We start from the raw sequence: 19,792 nt of genomic DNA, 5'->3' as shown, positions 1-19,792 counted from the left end.
AGACCATTTGCGTTCCCATCCCTGCCCATCCCATCTGTGTGGCCTTGAACGGTTACATAACCACTGTGCCCCCAGTCTCTTGCCTGTAAGGACAAAATACGAAGTCTACCTATCTCCTAGGGTCATTATGGGGATCAAATGGATTAATATATGGAACGTGCTTAGAACAGAATGGGGGCGGTGGCCAGCCCACAGAACATGCTCCACAAAGGTTAGCTATTAATATTGTACTGTTATTATTTGACTAGACTCTAGAGATTGTTTCTGTCATGTTCTCAGGTAACAGTACTAGTCATATTAAGATAGGACTTACCCACCTTTCCCCAAATACTCTAATAATGAAGTGGTAGCTATTATTTTAATGTATTTTTATGGAGTTCACGAAGTATCAACCCTGCCATGTAGTAAGTATGCTTGCCATCTCCACTTTTTATATTAGGGAAGCAGAGGCTCTGGAAGCTAAAGTGACTGCTGGTATGTGGCAGTTAGGAACCTAGTTTACGCCTTCAGTCTGCTAGGATGCCAGGCCCACCTCTCTGGCGCTGCAAGAAATCATCTTATTTGCTGTCCCACTGCTTTGTCCTGAAGTTTCCCCACAAGTAGCATTCTTACCCTAGATCAGCGTTTTCAACCTCAGCGCTATTTATAATTTGGGCCAGATAATTCATTTGGGGGAAAGGAGGGAGCAGGGCTGTCTTGTGCATTGTGGGATGTTTAGAAGCATCCCTGCCCTCTGCCCACTAAATGCCAGTAGCAGTCCCCAATTTTGACAGCCACAATGTCTCCAGACATTGCAAAATGTCCCTTTGGGGGGCGCAAAAATCAATGTTGGTTAAGAACTGCTCCCCTAGATTAAGGAAGATAGAAGGGAAATGTTAGGGGGCGGGTGGTGGAGGTAAGGGTTGGCTATCACTTACTAAGCACTTACTGTGTGCCAGGGAAGTTGCAAATATTGTCTCCATTTCACCAACAGGTATTTTTTTAAGATTATCTGCATTTCCTGAAAGGGACACTAGGGCTGACAGAAGTAAAGAAAACTGGCCATTAAATTAGTAAGTGGCACAAGATAGATCCAAATCCAGGTTCATCTGGCAGGAAAGCCTACGCCCTTCCTGTCACTTCCTACATATGGTTTTCTGCAGGCTTATGGTGTTTTAGTTCTTTTTAGGAACCAAGAAAACCCACACAGTGAGGATTAAGTGGGTTTCAAAGTTATTTTGACGCCTCTCCTGAGTGTATACCTATAGAAACAAAACAAAACCAAAAAACTTCTTTGCAGCCAGCTTATAACCAAGTAAGCAGAGCATCATTTTGTTGAGAAAGGTAGTTTTGGCTCCATTTTCTGTCAGCACACTTGAACTTTCTCAGCTCTTGGAATATAGCAAGGATCCCCATGTGACAAAGCCTAATTTCATTGTCCTCTTCAGTATTCCAACAAGTATCCCTTCATAACTTTTCTGTTAGGCTGGTATCACTGTGATTTTTAATAGATATTAGCAGTACCTAAGCAAAGTATTGTGTATCTGAGATGATACATATTTTAGTGCTCCAGTTTTAATCAACTTTATGTGCAGGAAATTTGAACAGATAATAGAATGTCATTTATTAGTGCAATAATTGCTGTTTTAGAAATTATGGGAATCCTGATTAGAAGGGGAATATTGAGCTGAATCATTTGGTGTTGAGATAAACTCTTCAGGGGGACCTTAATATTGCGACGCCATTAGCTTCATCTATACGTGACTCCCGAGACCGTTCCCCCATTTGCTCAGTTAATTCAGCGCTCCATTTCTGATGCCTCTCAGTTCACATCATTAATAAGTAGTTAGATGTGTCGGCATGTTAAGTGATTTTAAGGGAGAATTTATTTGAACCCTGTCATAAGCTATCTTAGCATGTCCTAGAAAATAGCGATATAAAGCATCGTCTGTTAAAAACGTCACCCCAAACAAGCTGTGAGATAATTTTCGGCTATGTTCCTTGAAGCAAGAAAGCATATTATCAAAATGAAATGTAGGTGTTGAACGTGTCATGGTCCCTTATGAAAATATGACAGCACTTCCCGTGGTCAAAGTCAGTCCCAGGAATAATGTCTACTGCTGGCCCTGAGCCCAGGCAGGTGTAGCTGTAATACAGAGTGATTAGTGGATGCTGAGCCACGCTCTCTCTTTTTAAAGCCCGAACTATCTTGTCGAATTTAACCATGTCTGGAATCAGATCAGTGTTTGGAAAGTTATAACCATGAATTAAAAGAAAGGGAGGTACACCATCCTGCTTTTCTCAAATTGGAGTAAATAGGCCTGACCAGACCAGACCCAGGGGCGTTTTTAGCAAAGAAAATAAATGAGGGAGTAGGAAAAAGGGAAGGCAAAAAGCTGTGGGTTCTCGTAAAATAATAGTGATGTCTGTGAAGCTATTTCAGTCTCTTTTGTAAAGGCTGAGAGTGGTGTTGTGTTTTTAAATTTCCGATTCTAAGGGGGCAGAGTTCCTGGTCCTTCCCCTCCCCCTGGTTTTGGGGAGGAGTTAAATGAGTTAATACATATTAAGCAACGAGCACAGCCCCGGGCACCTAGTAAGTGCTCAGTAAAGAGCAGATACTATTAGTTCAGGCTCTTCCTGTGCAACTTTGAACCCGCTGCCAACTACAATCCACTGCCAGAATTTCGTGGGAGAGAACGAAGGCTTCTGGCTTCTGGTGAGCATGAGCATAAACACACACACAGCCTGAAGTTCTCAATGTATTAAGTACTTAACAAGGTGGAGTATTTATTAAGGACCTGTGTAAAGGGGAAGCTGACAGAGTTCCCATGCCAGATTGACTCAGCAAACTGGGATTTTTTCAGGAGGTTAGGGCAGTAACAAGACATTTTTCTGTCATGGTGTCTCAAATGTTGCTAACGTGCATAGGAATTATCGGGGGGTTTTGTTTTGATTCGGCAGGCCTATCGCAGGTGGAGCTGAGAGTCTTTTAACCAGTTCCCAGGTGATGCTGATGCTGCTGGTCCGGGGACCAAACTTTGCAAAGCAAGGCTTTCTTTAAGGACTGCGAAATCAAAGTCTTCCCCCGGTCCCTGCTTTTGTCCCCTGCCTGTGTTCAGCACCTGTTGCATGTGTGGTCAGAATAGCAGGGATTCTCATAACCCAGCTCCAGCCCTCTGCCAGGATCCCGGGTGACCCGGGCAAACACACACTCCTTCAGGGTCACGGGCAGGTTACTGAGTCAAGACTGCCAGAGCCCCGCGTTGATGTTTTCCTTCTCCCCCCTCCCCCCCACCCCCTCCCTTCCTTGCCTGCCCCAAACCCCGGACTAATCTTGGAGCTGCTTAATAATAACAACGCCAGCAGCAGAGTGAGGCGAGACAATTTCAAAGCGAAGGTTCTGTTTGGCAATTACCTAACTTCACAATGCGATTTACAGATTTGCAAATTCCATGTGTGGAAACAAACCGCTTCTCCTGAAGGATGATTAAAAGCTGACCTCCCCCCGTCCCCCCACCCCGCCATAAGGCGACAGGAAAATTAAATGAGCGACAGTTTGGAGGTTTTTTTTTTTTTTCTCCCCCGTTCTAACGTTTCGAGGCATGTAAATTATATTTTAATAAAAGGTCTACACCCGCCTCGCACGCGCATGCGCACACGCAGGCAGCGGAGAATCTGGTTCTAATTACTTGTACTTTAGTTGAACTTTGGCGTTTCCTTTGACTTTCTCCCTAATGTATGTGAGCTGTGGGCCTTGCAATCCTGCAGTGAGTCCACAGAAAAAGGGGGAAAAATCCAGACCGGCTCTCTTTGGTGCCAACAAAAATGAAGCCCCACTGAATGTTTTGACCAAATGCAACACTTTGCTATTCTCCCTTAATTAGCTGAAATTACTCCCTCCCACCGGGTCCCGGAGCTCTGGGCTCAAAATTCCCCTGGGGCCATGCAGGAAATGCCTTTTGCTTTACAACTCCTTTTTCTTTTAAGGCTCAGCTGCCCAGAGAGTGCATTAAAATACTGTCTTAATCATCGAAGGTTCTAGTAAAAAGGCAGGGCTTTCATAACGTTTGATGCCTGCCTGCCGCTAATCAGGCCCCAACATAAAATCCCGAAATCTGTCAACATGGTTTAGGCAGCACTAAATTAGTTCTCACAAAGACAAAAAAATAGTATACTGTGCTCTCTCTTAAAAATGTTATCTGCTACTTAATCTAACCTTTAGAAAAATGCCAAGCATGTTAGGAATCGTGAAGGGAGCTATTGTTGGAGACTTTCCGTGTGTTTAAATGACACTCAGGTGTGTTGTAACAACAAGGACATTTATACTCTGTTTTCTCAGGTAAGTTAAGTTCGCGAGTGCCAAGTCCTCTTAAAGAGGCAACAGCGTTAATGCTTGCTTGCTTGCTTTCCTTTTTGTTTGTTTTCTTTCTTTTTTGTTTGTTTTCTTTTATTTGGGGGATGAATTAACCCCCGGAGTTCTGGCAGCGATCAAGAAAGCTGTGTCACTTGGGAGCGCTGGTCTTCTGCTCTCACACCAGCTCCAGCTCGGTCGGTGGAGATTCTCTTTCGTCTGTTTTTGTTTGGTCTGCAGACCTCTGGATCCGAAGCCCATCCCAGTGGGGCTTCTCAAAGTACCATCTGCGGACCGCTGCCAGTTCCTCAACTGCCTGTTTCCAGTACGTAAGGAGAGGAGAGGAGGGCAGATACCGCGCGCGGTTAGAAACTTTTACGGCACTTAGAGTCATTTTATGTCGAATACAGCTTGCTTTCTCCTTTAAGCGGTCGCTTGCGTTTTAGATCTCTTGTTCAATTTCATTCCTTTTTTTCTAAAAATTAATTTTGTTGTAGGTTCCCCCCCACCTCCACCCCAGGGATTTGTTTTTATTGAATTTTATCACCCCGTGAAGGACCGGGCCAGGGGAGTTAGAAACGGTCCTTTACCATAGAAAGTATAGAAAGTCTGAAAACCACTACCCGCCCCCCGGTCCAGGAATTCTGTTGCTGGTGGCTGATCTGGACCACACTTTGAGGAACATTCATTGAAAAGCAAACCAGACCTGTAAGGAATTTTTCTAGAAGGAAGGTGATTCTAGCTTTGTTTCCCTAGTGACAGCCACCTCCATGTCGCTGGGATGGAAAGGTTTCAGATACAGGCTAGAAGCTTCTGTCAGCGCAGGTTTGGTTGGGCTCACTGCCTCCTTTCGCATGTGTGCACGGCCCAAAGAAGCCCCCTCAGCATGCCTGGTGCTGACTCTGCTCTGGGCAGGGACCCATGGAGCCAAGCATCCATCGAGCCCTGAGTAGCAGAAGTTCCTCTATCTTGGCCATTCCCTGACAAAGCAAGGCAGCCCATCTGGTTAGCAGTTTGGATGTCACATTGGAGGCTGCTTACTGGGGATGCAGTCACCAGACAGAACTGAATAAGTCAATAAGTAAGCAAGGAAATAAATAAAAGCAGGAGACCGAAAGCAGATCCAAATTATTCCTCAAAGACTGCTTCCCCAAACTGAAATCACATCAGGATGGCTGGAGTGCAGTTGTTTTATTGAATGACACAAGCCTCTTTTCCCCCTGGGAAGTCTAAGAACTGCTTTTTTGGCCTGCCTGAGATCGCTGAATGAGCTAATACAGGACACATTGTCTGCTGAGCCTGCAGAGTTTTCGAGCAAAAATTTTATCATTCCATAGACTGATTGTGCTTGCCTGGAATAAGGAACAAAATGTTTGAGACCTCTCAAGGGCATTTGATGAATCTAACTCTAATTTAAAGGGACTAATAGATTATTGATTTAAGCAGGATGACAGTGAACAGATCAATGGCCAAGCACTGTGTAGCTCTCTTAAATACCAACAATGGCTAGTGGGAGGGGAGCCAGAGGCTGCCCCCCTCCCTTGTTGCCCACTGTCTTTATTGGTGGTGTTGGTAGGGGGCGGACAGAAGGAGAAGAGGAGCACTAATAAACTTTGCCAAAGTATATTTTTACTGAAAAGTCCAGAGGTTTCGTTAAAGTACAGATCTGCTTTTATATTGATGCCATATCCTGGTTGTAATTCTAGAACTTGCCTGGATGTGTTTGCTTAAGGCTAGTTTTGGCATTCAACCATACCACGGAGATTTGCTTTTCTGTTTGGCTTCGTATTGTTCTCTGTGGTATAGACCACACAAAGGAACTAGGTTATCAGTTTGGAGGGGGATATTTGAGTATATATTAACACTAATATTGAATTCTTTACCCCCAGTGGGACAGTTTTTCTGAGGATGATTATTTCTTGTCATATATAAGTCTTTTTCTATTTATGTTTGTATGGGATTCATTTATGGCGTTTGTAGGATTCAAATTACAAACCTCAATAGAAAGCATTCATTCATCCTTCAGAACACAGCCTGGTCACCTCCTCTGGGAAGTCTCCTTTGATTTCTCTGGGCTCAAAAAGGCTTTTAGCTCTGTCATTGTGTTATATCAGTGGTCCCCAAACTGCTACAATTTGGACTCACCTGGGACTTTTTTTTTTTTTTTAAACACCCATGGCTCCCACTCCCAGACAGTCTGGCGTAATAACTTTGGGATACAACCTGGGCATTAGAATGTTTAAAATCTCCCTACGTAGGTCTAATGTACAACCAGGTTAGAGAACCATTGTATTACATTCTCATTGTTGATTTACTTTCCATCAGGCAAAACCATCAAGGCTAAGGCATTATACAATGCACCATCCATAGCAGATAACACAATGCCTGGCTGGTGTAGCCTAGTCACTCAGCAAAATGCATGATTGAACACGCGAACATCCACTGCACAAATATGGGAAGGTTCATAGCATTACTGGTGAAATCATGACAGCTTCAATAAAAGTCTAGAGCCATCACTATTGATTGTTTACAACAGAACATTTCCATTCACGACAACTGTTCAGGAAAAGTGTTCTGGGTTCATCCATTTGTTATAAGTGACTCTTATCCATAGAAAAAGGCTTTTACCAAACTTTGTAAAATGTTTTGGGGTTTGTGAGGTCTCCCGCCTTTTCACACCTATACTTTGCCCCGAGTTTCTTGGGTATTAAACCGCCCAAGTTCTGTTTCCTCTCTTTGGGAGGGTGAAATGCTGGATCCCTTTAGGACATGTATTTGAAGTGACATATTTATGGAAATTACCACCCACTTTTGAAATTCAGGGCATAACTCTGACAGCTGAATCCAGCCCTAACAGAATTCTATTTACAACTTTCCTAGACAAGCCAGATTAGCTGTTCTACATGAGCGAGTAGAACATTAAAACACCTCCCCCCCCCCCCATTGCTTCTGTGGAGAACACAGTGCAGGACTGATCGTGGTGGTGACGACACAACTCTGTCAGAGTTGTTGAAACACTTGGGTGGAAGTAGAGCCATACAAATAAAACCCATCCAAGACTTTGGGGAGGCATTTAGGGAAGGACTCCCTTATGTTGATACATTGGGAGTGACCTAGCCTTCCTGGAAGTCAGTTTATCAACATGAATTAAAAACTAACAAAACATTTTTAAATAACCATACCTTTTGAGCTAATAATTCCACTTCTGAGAATTTATCTTAAATAGGCATGTGCTGAGATTAGCTACAAAGAGGTTCACATAATGGAGTCTTTTGCAGGAAAAATATTTATGGGCAAGGACATAAACTCATGACATAATAAGTTAGACAGAGTCCCAAACAAAATCTGCAGTATAAGCCCACTTTAGCAAACAAACAAACCAAAATCGTTTATATGCATAGAAAAGTGTTCTAGAAGGATGTATGCTAAGGTGATAACCATGCGTTTTTCTCTAAGTAGAAGGTTTGGGGGTGATTCTCTGCATGTTTGTTTTTCTTAGATTTTAACAAAGAGCGACACGTTATTCTGTACTTTTTAACAAGTACTGTTTTCTTGTTGATGTCATTATTACTCATTTGCTTTCAGTGAAGCTGATTAGCTTAGTGTGGGGACTGCTTTTGCGTTTACAGCTTGATAGCTGATCTGATAAGCTTTGGTAACATCTTAGATGCCAATCTTTATGCCAAGCTGCCCAGAGTAAGGGCTGTCTTCATCCCAGACATCTTGCTTCTGACCAGTAAAGACTGTAATAGATTTAACTACTAGACCTGCATTACTCTAATGAATTCATTCCAAGATACTTCTGAATTATGAGAATACTATAATTATAGTTGATTCTACTCCAAGAGGATAATTAATTTTTTAAGGAAGCAAATGAGTATATGAAAGCTATTTGATTTGTAATTGTGTTACCTTAACACCTTAGAGGGGCACTTAGTACTTGGAATGAAGAAGCAAAAGGAACAGGGAAAAGTTCATGTATTAATTCACAAATATTTATTGATAACCTGCCTACTATGTGCCAGGACCTCTTCTTGGCCTGGAACATAGTTGTAAATGATGCAGATAAGTTCCTTGGTCTCATGAAACCCATAGTTGGAAGGTAACAGAGGTAGAATATAAAATTGTACATTCTAAATTTTGATACTAGCTAGGGTTTTACAGAAAATAAAATAACAGGGTGTAGTGATCAGGAGTGGGAAGGGGCATTTTACTTAGCCCTCTCTGAGGAGGTGACATTTGTTTTAAGATCTAAGAGATGAAAAGGAACCAGACATGTGAAGGTCTGAGAATTTCCCGGTAGGGGAAATGGTTAATGCAGTAGCCTTACATTGGTACAAGAGCTTGGCCTATTCAAGAGATGAAGTAGAAGCCAAGTGTTTAGAAGTTGATAAACAAGAATGATGAACTCAGTGATGTTGATGTTGCTAAGGGGCCATATCATAAAGAGCCTTGTTGAACACAGTAATGAGATTGACTTTGATCTAATTGGCGACTATTGGAGGGCCTTAGACAAGTAAGGGATAGGGATCGCTTTTGCCTTTTCGAATGGTTGTCTGCCTATGTATTTGAAGAAGGGACCCTAGGGTAGGAGCACAGGCATGGGGAGACCACTGATGAAGCTGTGGCAGTAGCTCAGGTGAGAGGTGATGGTGGCCCACTGGCCTGGCATGGTAGCAGGATTACGAGATGAGGATGGATTCACAATACGTGTAAGGAGTAGAGTTGCCCTGACTTCCTGAAGGTTTGGCTATAGGACAATAAAGTTAGTAGAATATCTAGTCTGGAAGACTGTGAGTAGTGGAACAACTGGAAATCTTACACTCTGGCGAATATACTGTATATTGTAAAGAAATATGGAGGTTGGAAGATTCTGGAACATTATTTGATGACTGGGTCACTCACTCCCTTCCCCATTTCCATCATACTTGATGTGCATTTTTGCCTCTGATAGAAAAGGGCCAGGTCTTGCTTTGACTTGGAACATAAATCTGGAGAGAAGGGATGGGAGAATAAATTCTGTGAATTCCTATTTCCCATGGAATTTGGGTGGTTAAAAAATGAAATAGGGAATCCTGTATTTTTAAATCTAGGATAAAGAGCAGCGTGACTCTGCTATCATCAGTACAACCCATTGCTTCTCAAACATTAACTGTACATTTGGCCATCCGAGGGTTTTGTTAAAACTCAGATTCTGATTCCCTAGGCTTGAGCTGGGGCCTGATGCTCTGTTTTCTGATAAGCTCTGAGGTGACGCTGAGGCTGCTGGTCCAAGGAGCAGTCTTGGAGTGGCCAAGGTCTTACCGATGCTCTTATTAATGAAGATCCGTCATGGCTGCATGGCCCTCCCCAGATGCTTGTCCAATGGCTGTTGTGGGCATTTTCTCATTTGTTCTGGGAAATTTACTTTTGGCTAAGTGAGCAACAGGGTCAAACAAGTCATTTCAGAGACTCTACACGAATCAGAAGCTAGGGGAAACAGAAGAGCAGAAAGAGCTTGGGGGTTGCAGTGTGAAGATCTGACTTTGTGTCGTGGCTCTACCACCGGCCTGTTGATCTTGGACGAGTCACGGCACTCCCCCTGCCCCCCGCCCCGAGTTTCTGTGTCTCTGGAGGGTAGCATGGTGAGAAAATCGTGTCCCTCACAGTGCTGTGATGCACCGAGAAGGAGAGAGGCAGATGTGCTTGCTCTGTGAACTGAAGGGCACCATGTCCGTGTCCGTGTCCCCACTGCTGGGCCAACAATGACATGTGTTTTTGTGGGCCTGTCCTTGCTGGTGTTCTTGCTGAACTTGGGGCAGAGGCCTATGATTTCGCTGGTGAAAAAGACATGAAATGACCCATTTCCTCTTTTTTTCTCCCCTCCTCCCCACCCCCCACTCCATCTCCACCACAGCGATTGAAACACAGAGCACCAGCTCTGAGGAACTGGTCCCAAGCCCTCCGTCTCCACTTCCTCCCCCTCGTGTGTACAAACCCTGCTTCGTCTGCCAGGACAAATCATCAGGGTACCACTATGGGGTCAGCGCCTGCGAGGGCTGTAAGGTGAGTACCCGCGCCTCTGCACCCAGCATGCACTCCTTCTCCACGTGCTCCGTGGGGGGTGGGGGGACCTGCTCAGCTCTAGAAGCAGGCTGCTTTGCCATTGTGATGCCACCTCCAGTGTGGTGGGCTCGGTTGTATTTGACGGTTGCATTGCTTCCTTCTATTTCATCAGTTAAAAATTCAGAAACTTCTGCAAACGACTGATGGGGGCCAAATGTTTCTAGGGCCCTTAAAATAACAGAACAGTTCTTTTCAGGTAACAAGAGTTTTTTGAAGGAGTCCTGAACAGCATCATCCTGTTTCTCTTTAGAACATGCCGTCTGCTGTCTTTGTAGTTTTATTTTATTTTTAAATATGACTGACAGTCCCCTAAATCAACTTGCTGAGAATCCAAGGTTAAAATTGGGATTTATCTTCTGGCTGTTTCCTCAGCCCTGTGGCCTTTGAATTACAGTTTGATTTTCAGCCTGTAGGGACTTGCTACTGTGTGCGTGCGTCATAAATTCAGGAGAGCTGGATTTAAAATTCCAGCCTACGGAGTAGTGGGGGCTGAACATGTGTCAGAGAGGATATGGCTGCTTTGAATCAAGCTAGACAATTGATATCGAGTCCAACAGTCTTAATTGAATGAAAGAGCTGCTTTTTTTTTTTTTTTAAGAGAGAGATAAAAGAAAAACAGAATGACTTCATAGACAAATCCAACTCATCCACAGTTTTTCAAAGGAACTATGGCTGTCTTGAGCTAGCCCTTTCCCAGATATACAGCTTTTTTAGGGCCCCTCCTACAGCTGGTCAGATCTGTTCTGTATCTAGCTCCATTGGATGATTTATTGTAATTATAAGCATGCTGGAATATTACAGGTGCTCCCATCAGGTGCTCCGTGGCATTTTGTATTTGGCTTATCAGAGTTAGCCTTTATTATCAGCATATGGATTGGTTAGGCGCTGCAGTGTAACAAACCATCCTAAAGCTGGGTGGCGCAAAACAACCACCTTGCGTTTAGCTTATGGTTCTGTGGGGCAGCACTTTAGGCCAGGCTCCTTTGGGTGGTTCACCTGCTCTTAGCAGCTGTGCTCCGCTGTGTATCTCTGGTCAGCTGCAGGTTCCCTAGGTGGTTGTGCTTCTGGGGGTTACCGAAGGCTCCTGCTGCTGGGGACTCTTGGCTCTTCCTCATGTGGTCTCTCATGCCTGTTGGGCTGGTCCTGGCTTCTTGCACAGGCAGGGCTCCAGAAGAAAGCCCAGAGGCACATGAGGTCTCCTGAGGCCCAGGTTCCCACGTGGCACGCTGTCACTGCTGATGCATTGTGTTGGCCAAAGTAAGTCATGAGGCCGGTGATACTTGGGAGGTAGGAACAGAAACTCAACTTTCTAATGCAAAGAGCTGCAAAGTCACATTATAAGAGGCAGGAATACAGGGTAAGGAAAAACGGGGTCATTTTTGCATGGAGTCTACCACACTGAATGCCTTACCGTCCATGACCCAGAGCGAATAGGGTCCTAGCTTGAGTGCAGCACCTCACTCATGTCTGGCGTGTCGTGGGCGCTTAAAGATAGAGGTTGAACAAACACAGAAATGTCGCTCGGCCCCTGAAAGAGATTATGTGAGTTTTCTCCTCTTTTCAAGCCACTGGAATAAACATGGATTATTTTACTGAGCGAGGCTAGTTTAGGGAACATCTCTCTGCCTCTGGGATTGTGTTGGTTGTTTTAAAGGAGTGTCCTTTCCTCCAGTTGCTTCAGATAAGGTGGTCAGGAAAGGTCACATAGCTGCCAGTTGGCAGCTGGATGAAAAGCGAAACATTTGTGCGTCGAATTACTACTTTTATTATCGATTGCTAGCTGAACCTACTTAACTTTATCCTGAAATTTGGGAAAGCTGAAGCCAAATCCCGGTTGACTTTGTCCACTTGTTGCGCAATATATAAATAAACCTTTTCCTAATGGTCATTTGAAAGTGAAATGAAAAGACATTCCTTTATTTCAAAAAATGTGAAGTCATGTCCTGTCCAGAAATCGGAATGCAGTTGCGTTCTAACTCAGCTTACCTGCTCCCATTCTGTCCCGGGAAAAGAAATTACCCAGCATCTCTCTTCCCCGCCAGATTCCAGGCCCTACGATATTCAGCTGTTTCACAATCTGTACAGTACACACTGTTTTAATCAGCTCTTAGCTAATTCCCTTGACCTCTTGCTTTAATTTTGGACTCTGACTCTTTTTAGGAAAAACCCCCAACAACAGCAAAACCCATACCAACACAGGCAACTTGGATTAAATTGGTGAAGCTGTTCAGAGTCATGTTAATGGCGTAGCTTTTTAACAAAGTATAAGCCCAATAAGCCTGGCCGGCCAGTTTTCGGATTTGAGGGTTTTTGTATTGTGGGTGGATCTCTGAAAACGTGGACTGCCTTTCTCCTAGGTTGTTGAGAAAGACTGGTCTGCATTTTGCCTAACTGGGAAAACATAGTGGTAGAATTCACAGAACTGAAAACCATAAGGCCAAAGTATAATGTAACAGCCGAAGGAGAGAAACACAATTAAAAAAAAAAAAAACTAAATGTAACTGTTACCATTTTTATTTTTTTTATTTTTATTTTTTAATTTTTTTTATTTTTATTTTTTAATTTTTTTTTTAAAGATTTTATTTATTTGAGAGAGAGTGAGAGAGAGAAAGAGCACAAGAGGGGGGAGCGGGAGAGGGAGAAGCAGACTCCCTGCCGAGCAGGTAGCCCTATGTGGAACTCGATCCCGGGACTCCAGGATCATGACCTGAGCCGAAGGCAGTCGCCCAACCAACTGAGCCACCCAGGCGCCCCACTGTTACCATTTTTAAAAGTTACTAAAACAGTGCAACATTTATTGTATAAAAAAATAGAAAATTAAAACCACCACAGTTCTGCCCTGGGAGAAAACCTCTGCTATATCTATTTTTCTATGAGTGCATATATATATGCCTTGTTATTTTTGGTTTTTATAAAAATAGAATTTTATGTTAGATGCTGGTTTTAATCTGCTTTTTAAATTTAATGGTCTTTCATGACCAAAATTTAAACAACTGTATAGTGTTTGTGGTTATAACATTAATGTAGTAATTTATGTTTATATCATAATTTATTTAACAAATTCACTGTTGTTCATTAAGTTCATCGCAGTTTTTCTCTATTACAAATAATGCTTTAATGGATAGCCTTGAGGTATATCTGTGATAATTTTTTTAGGATAAATTAGTAGAATTGGAATTTCTAAGTCATTGGCTTTGAACATGTTTAAGGCTTTTGATACAAATTGCCAAAATGTCCTCTAAAAGAGGTATATCAATTTAAGTTCTGTTAGTCCATTAAAAGTTAATTGTGTTAGAGGCTATCTGTTAGGAACCTCTCCAAGGTAATGAATCAAGAAACAACTTCTCTTCTGGAATTCTGCCTCTGTCTACTTTGGTTGTTTATCATGGGCCCAAGGCATGTTATCATTTTGGGCTCCCGGCAGATACACCATGGGTCCCTGATTGACCTATAACGGCTGGCCCATTTTTTGGCTAGAGATCACAGATCACTATTCTGGGATGGGAGCCTCTGCTCTAAAATAGGACTCCCAAATAGAACCCAGTTTATATCTATAAGAAGTAATGTCCACGGTGGCTTCAGCCTGTCCTGAACAGGATGACCTTACTGACTACTGGTTGGGAAAGAGAACCTTCTGTTTTCTTAGGGAACAGTGGCTGTCTCAGACTCAGAATTTAATGAATGGGTGACGGTCCACCTCTTGGAATGACCAGTGGCTACTGTGTTGACACAGCATTACCATGGCAACATAACCACTAGATGCACCATTGGGTTGTCCCGTTTAGGGGATTTCCAGCTGAGCCACGGCAGTTTCTTGCGGGGGACAAAGAGTACATAAAGTGAACGTGTGTTGTGGTTAGCCAAAAGGTTCAACAATATAGAGTGATAAAGTTGATTTCCATGTGTCCTTAAGAAACCGTGTCATTGCTCATAGCTAGAATTTATGCATAATTTTGGCCTTGATCATATTTTATATTGATTATGGAGTTTAGAGTAAGGATACCAGGATTTGAATTCTAGTTAGGCTACTTGATAACTTTGTGACCTTGGGCAAACTTCTTTAATTCTCTGTGTCTCTCTTCTCATCTGGAAAAATGGAGATAATAATAGTATTTCTTAATATTGCTGTTGAGTATAAAATGAGTTACTATGAAGAATATAGACGGTACCTGGAACATAGTAAGTGGTATATACATTCAGTTATGGTTTACATTATCATTAACTTAATGACTTTTGCACAGTGATGTAACATCAGTTACACTCTTAGTATTCTTTTTTATAGTGCTCTTTTAATAATTCTCCACTTCTTTATACCAAAAAATAAACACTGCCTCTTTCCTTCAAGTCTCAGTTTAAAACCCAAGCAATCCATTGAACCTACCCTGATTATTCCAGTGCAGGGGTTGGCAAATGGTTTCTGTAAGGAGCCAGGTAATAAATATTTTAGGCTTTGAAGGCCATCTGGTCTCTGTCACAACTACTCAACTCTATCGTAGTATGAAAGGAGCCACAGACAATATGTCAAATAATGGCTATGGGCATGTTTCAATAAAGCTTAATTTTTTTTTTTAAGATTTTATTTATTTGAGAGAGAGAGAATGAGTGGGGGTGAGGGGCAAAGGGAGAGAGAGAGAGAGAGAAGCAGACTCCCCGCTGAGCAGCCCCCGATGTGGGACTCAATCCCAGGACCCTGGGATCATGACCTGAGCCGAAGGCAGATGCTTAACCAACTGAGCCACCCAGGTACCCCAATAAAACTTTATTTGTAAAAATAAGCAGTGGGCTGTACTTGGCCCTTGGGCCTCGTTTCCTGAGCTCTGCTAAAGTACATGGGGATATGTTCTTTTTACAATTTCTAAAACTCAAAAGCTGATGATCCAAAGCACTCATGCCCAGGGTGCCAGGCCAGTTGTTTCTGGTGGACTATAGGCTAGGGAATGCAGTACTCCTTCCCCACTTGCTTCAGAAATGGTGTTTAACAAAACTTGATGTCCACTTGCCCAGAGCTCCAACGTGGGAGCTTCAAGACTACTCTCTTGGGGCGCCTGGGTGGCTCAGTTGGTTAAGTGGCTGCCTTAGGCTCAGGTCATGATCCCAGGGTCCTGGGATCAAGCCCCACATCAGGCTCCCTGCTCAGCAGAAAGCCTGCTTCTCCTTCCCCCTCTGCCTGCCGCTCTGCCTGTGTGTGCTCTCTCTCTCTCTGTCAAATAAATAAATAAAATATTAAAAAAAAAGACTACTCACTTTGTTTTTACTTCACCCCCATATTCCCACCCGGCTCCCACTTCTTTATCATCCAAAGCCATAGAAATTAGCAGTTTCCTTATGAGTGAGCTGCTTCTAGAAGCACCTAGCATCTTACTTTGGAGAGGTTTGTGGGATGTGTTTTATGAGCTGCTGTCTTAGTAAGATTTTCTTGCCTAAAAAATAACCCAAATGCTTGTTGGCTTAAAACAATAGACATGTATTGTCACAATTCTGTGCAGGTTTTCTTGTCTTGGCTGGCTTGTCTTGGGTCAGGCGGTTTAGGTGGCCTCATGACTGGGTCCTTGACAGGATGACTGGATCCTCTTCCCATGTTATCATTCCTCATCCTTTAGCCTAGCCTGGACTTGTTCACAGGGTGGTGGATGGGTTCCCATCAGTAAGAGAGGACAAGCACCAATGTGCAAACCTCTGGTTGCATCACATTTGCTCACAACCCGTTGGTCAGGCAAGTTACATGGTCAAGTCTCAGTCTGATGGGTGGAGAAATAGACTCCACCTTTGAAGGGGGTAAATGGCAAAGTCACCTTGCAAAAGGGTGAACATATTAGAGCTGGCATTTGACGATATACTGTCTTCTATTAACTTCTGATTTCATGTGTAAGTCTCTTCTGATAGCCTATATTCACCATCCCATCATCTTATAGCAGATGATTATTGAACACCTACTAAGTTCCAGGGCCTGTGCCAGATGCAGCAGTGAACACAAGGGAGCTGTTCCTCCTGGAACTTACTGTCTCATATAAATAACGTACAGATGATAAACAATTCAGAGTTGGAAGAAAAGGAACAGAATGGTCTGTAAACAATAGTGGAGGGGCACCGGATTTATTTGGGAGTCAGGGGGAGATCTTATGACTGGAAGAAACCAGCTGTGTGAGTAACAAGGGAAAGCATTTCAGGGCAGAAACTGAATACTTAGAATCTAGGGCTATTTCTTCCTTTCTTTGCTGTATCCATTGGCTTCTCTGGGCCCCAACAGATTTGTAAAAGTCAAATCCACAAGTTTGAACCCAGTCCTACACCAAATACAGTGGTAAAACAGTGTACCCAGTATTGTAGTCATTTCTTGTTAGGGATGGCTAATGTGGTGTGGCTATATATAAGTTGAGAGGTGGGTAGGGGGAAGGAGAAAACTGCCCTTGTTGGAAACCTTCTCTATACCAGGCATTGGGGCATTTTATACTCTTACTTCATTTAATTCTCACAAGAGCACTGTAGGGGGTAGGCGTGATGATGCCCATTTTACAGAGGAGGAAGCTGGGTTTCAGAGACATAAAGGAGCGTGGCTAAGGTCGCACAGCTAGTCTTTTCGAGGGCTAGGATTGAAGTCTTAGGCCTTTGGGAAAACATTCCACTGCTTTAGCTGCATTGAAACAGAAGGTAGGAAGCAGTGGTGTGTTGTTTTCTAGAGTGGGGGTTTCAAGGGGCAACAAATTAAAAACAGGTGGGAGTATATTTAAAAAGAAAACAACCCTATTGTCTTGATCATTTCATAAAAGAAAGGGCATTTTTATAACAAAAAGTAGAAGAAAGAAGAGCTTACAAGGCAGTCTTTCCCAAGAAGGGATGGTTACAGGGCCCACCCACGGGCACGCTCCCAAATGGTGCTTTGTCCTTGTTCTCTCTTCTTTGCTGTTGACAGGTGGAAACTTCCCATCCATAAGCTAGCATTTGGGAGCCGCTGTCCAGCCCCCATGGAGAGCCCCCGGCTGCCGCCATGATGGTGCGCCTTCCCCACAAGGGCACAGAGGAAATGCTTGCTCAAGGTCATGTTGGTAGCCTTCTATTTAAAGCAGCCTTTAAGAGTTTAAACTCCACTAGCCCCCTCAGTCCCTCAGGGCTAATTTTGTCCATTTTCTCATCTGCCTTTGTTTTCCTTGCCTCTGAAGAAGGGAGGCCCTCATCTCTGTGACAGTGTTCGGCTGCTGGGCTGTTTTGTTGGGGTTGTTTTTTCTTTTTTTTTTTTCTGGCAGACAGCAAGTAGTATGCTCTGTCACAAAAAGTTTTGCAATCAGGAAGATGGATGTCTGCACTTAATTTTAGAACTTCTATTAAATACTATAAATGTGCTTAATGATTTTATTTGACCAAGTCCATTTAAAACGACTTTTTTTTTCCCTGGTTTTTTTGTTTGTTTGTTTTGGTTTTAATTGGCATGGATAAACATGAACGCTGTGCTCTGTCTCGAGAACATTTCTGGCTTTGCCTCAGTTCAGAGGTTGGCTGCAGTATTGAGCCTCAAGAACGATATACCATGCAGAAGGCAGTAACAAAAACTGGACAGTGTCTGCATCCTGTAATGGCTAAAAGTGAATTGTGAAGCTTGCCATCAAGTTCATTATTCTAGTTTTTGAACCCCACAAAATAGGTCCCCTCGTAGACCCAAAGAGCTATTCTCCTTGTTAACATCGGCCAACAGTGGGAGAACTGACTTATTCTCTCATTAATCAGACCTCTGTGAAACACCTTCCGAGACAGGCTTTAGGTGTAGAAATGAAAGGTTTTATGTATTTGGTTCCCAAAGTTGTATCCCGGTTTTTATAAAGTCCACAGATGGGTGCCTGTTGGATAACAGGGCCATGGTAAATATTTATGGCCTAAATGGATGAACGAAGGGTAAGGAGACCACTAGTGTGTGTACCGTGTGCTGTGACGCCTAGGAGGGCTTGGTGAGCGCAGAGACGGAGCCTCTCATCCCTCTGACATGTTCAGGGCTTTATACAAGAGACGATTTTGTGGATGTATCAGCATTTTCCAGAGCGGGGAGGGGAGAGGAGTGTTCGAGGCAGAAGTTGAAGGCAAGGGAACTCGGAATAGCCTATGAAGAATTATGTGGAAAAATGGAATTTTATCCATTCTGTAGACATTAGTTTTGCATAGCCCTATGCAAGCAACTGGGGATCAGCCAGGCTTTAAAGATGCTCCAGAGGACTCATTACATATCATTTCCTCAAAAAAGACTTCTCCAGAACCCCCCACCCCAGTTAGATTCCCCTCTTTTACATTTTTTATTGTTCTCCTTTGTAGCACTTACCGCAACTGTAATCAACTTATTATTTATGGAGGCATTGGTTTGATACCAGCTTCTTCTTTTAGACTATAAACTCCAAGAGGGCTGGGGCTGGTCTCAGTGTCTAGCACAGCACTCTGCACATAGTAGGGCTTCAGTGATGAGTGATTTTTTTAATCACAAATTAGATCTAATTATAGAGTATTTAATATAGTAATAAATGACATAAATCAAGCAGGTATATAATTCTATGGTAATGCACATAGTATAATTTTATACATCCTATCTAATTATATCATTAATTGCATCTAATTATATAGGGTTGGTGATGATGCATTAATGAAAACTTTTATAAAATTTATAAACAGGAAAAGGCCTTTCATGGCCAAAGTGCAGCTCATTTTCTTAGTAATTTCTGCCTTCCACCTCAGAGTTAACCCTTCTGTGCAAATGTTTATTTTGTCTTTGATACTGTCTTTATGCAAACTCTTAAGGACTTGCAACTGGAATGATATACTCAAGAACACTGTGGGTTCTTAGTGATTTAAAATAAATCTCAACATGTAGAATCTACTTCCCTGCGGAGAAACATCAAGACAGCTAAAATGGCATTCTGGCTTTTCCCAGTAATAGATCCTACTGAAGGAGAAAACACTTTTCTTCTTCTGGATAAATGTTGTTCTACATTGAGAAATCATTTTGGGTTGAAAAGGCAGAAAAGTCTTTTTTTTATGTTAATCACCATACATTACATCATTAGTTTTTGATGTAGTGTTCCAGGATTCATTGTTTACGTATTAACACCCAGTGCTCCATTCAATACGTGCTCTCCTTAATACCCATCAACAGGCTAACCCATCCCCCCCACCCCCCTCCCCTCTAGAACCCTCAGTTTGTTTCTCAGAGTCCATAGTCTCTCATGGTTCGTCTCCCCCTCCAATTTCCCCCCTTCATTTATCCTTTCCTACTATCTTTTTTTTTTTTTTTTTTAACATGTATTATTTGTTTCAGAGGTACAGGTCTGTGATTCAACAGTCTTACACAATTCACAGCATTCACCATAGCACATAAAATCCCCT

At 42.9% G+C, this 19,792-nt stretch overlaps 1 protein-coding gene across 5 annotated transcripts in view; it reads left to right on the top strand.

Annotated features, from left to right (window-relative positions):
- RARB (retinoic acid receptor beta) overlaps positions 1-19,792 on the top strand; it is a 703,788-nt gene that overhangs the window by 554,418 nt on the left and 129,578 nt on the right. For 2 of the 5 annotated variants that reach the window (XM_081825597.1, XM_081825600.1), the window contains one exon: positions 10,227-10,375. In XM_081825597.1, the coding sequence (XP_081681723.1) occupies positions 10,227-10,375 (149 nt within the window). Of the gene's footprint in view, positions 1-2,674; positions 2,696-4,051; positions 4,319-4,445; positions 4,656-10,226; positions 10,376-19,792 lie in introns of those variants that run through there. The other 3 variants (XM_081825618.1, XM_081825614.1, XM_081825622.1) reach the window with 3 other exon arrangements.

Source organism: Leptonychotes weddellii, chromosome 1 (genome assembly GCF_054177405.1).
Source record: "Leptonychotes weddellii isolate Sample4059 chromosome 1, ASM5417740v2, whole genome shotgun sequence".
NCBI lineage: Eukaryota > Metazoa > Chordata > Mammalia > Carnivora > Phocidae > Leptonychotes > Leptonychotes weddellii.
The sequence above is the reverse complement of the archived record's forward strand: the minus strand, read 5'-3'. Positions and strand labels throughout refer to the sequence as shown.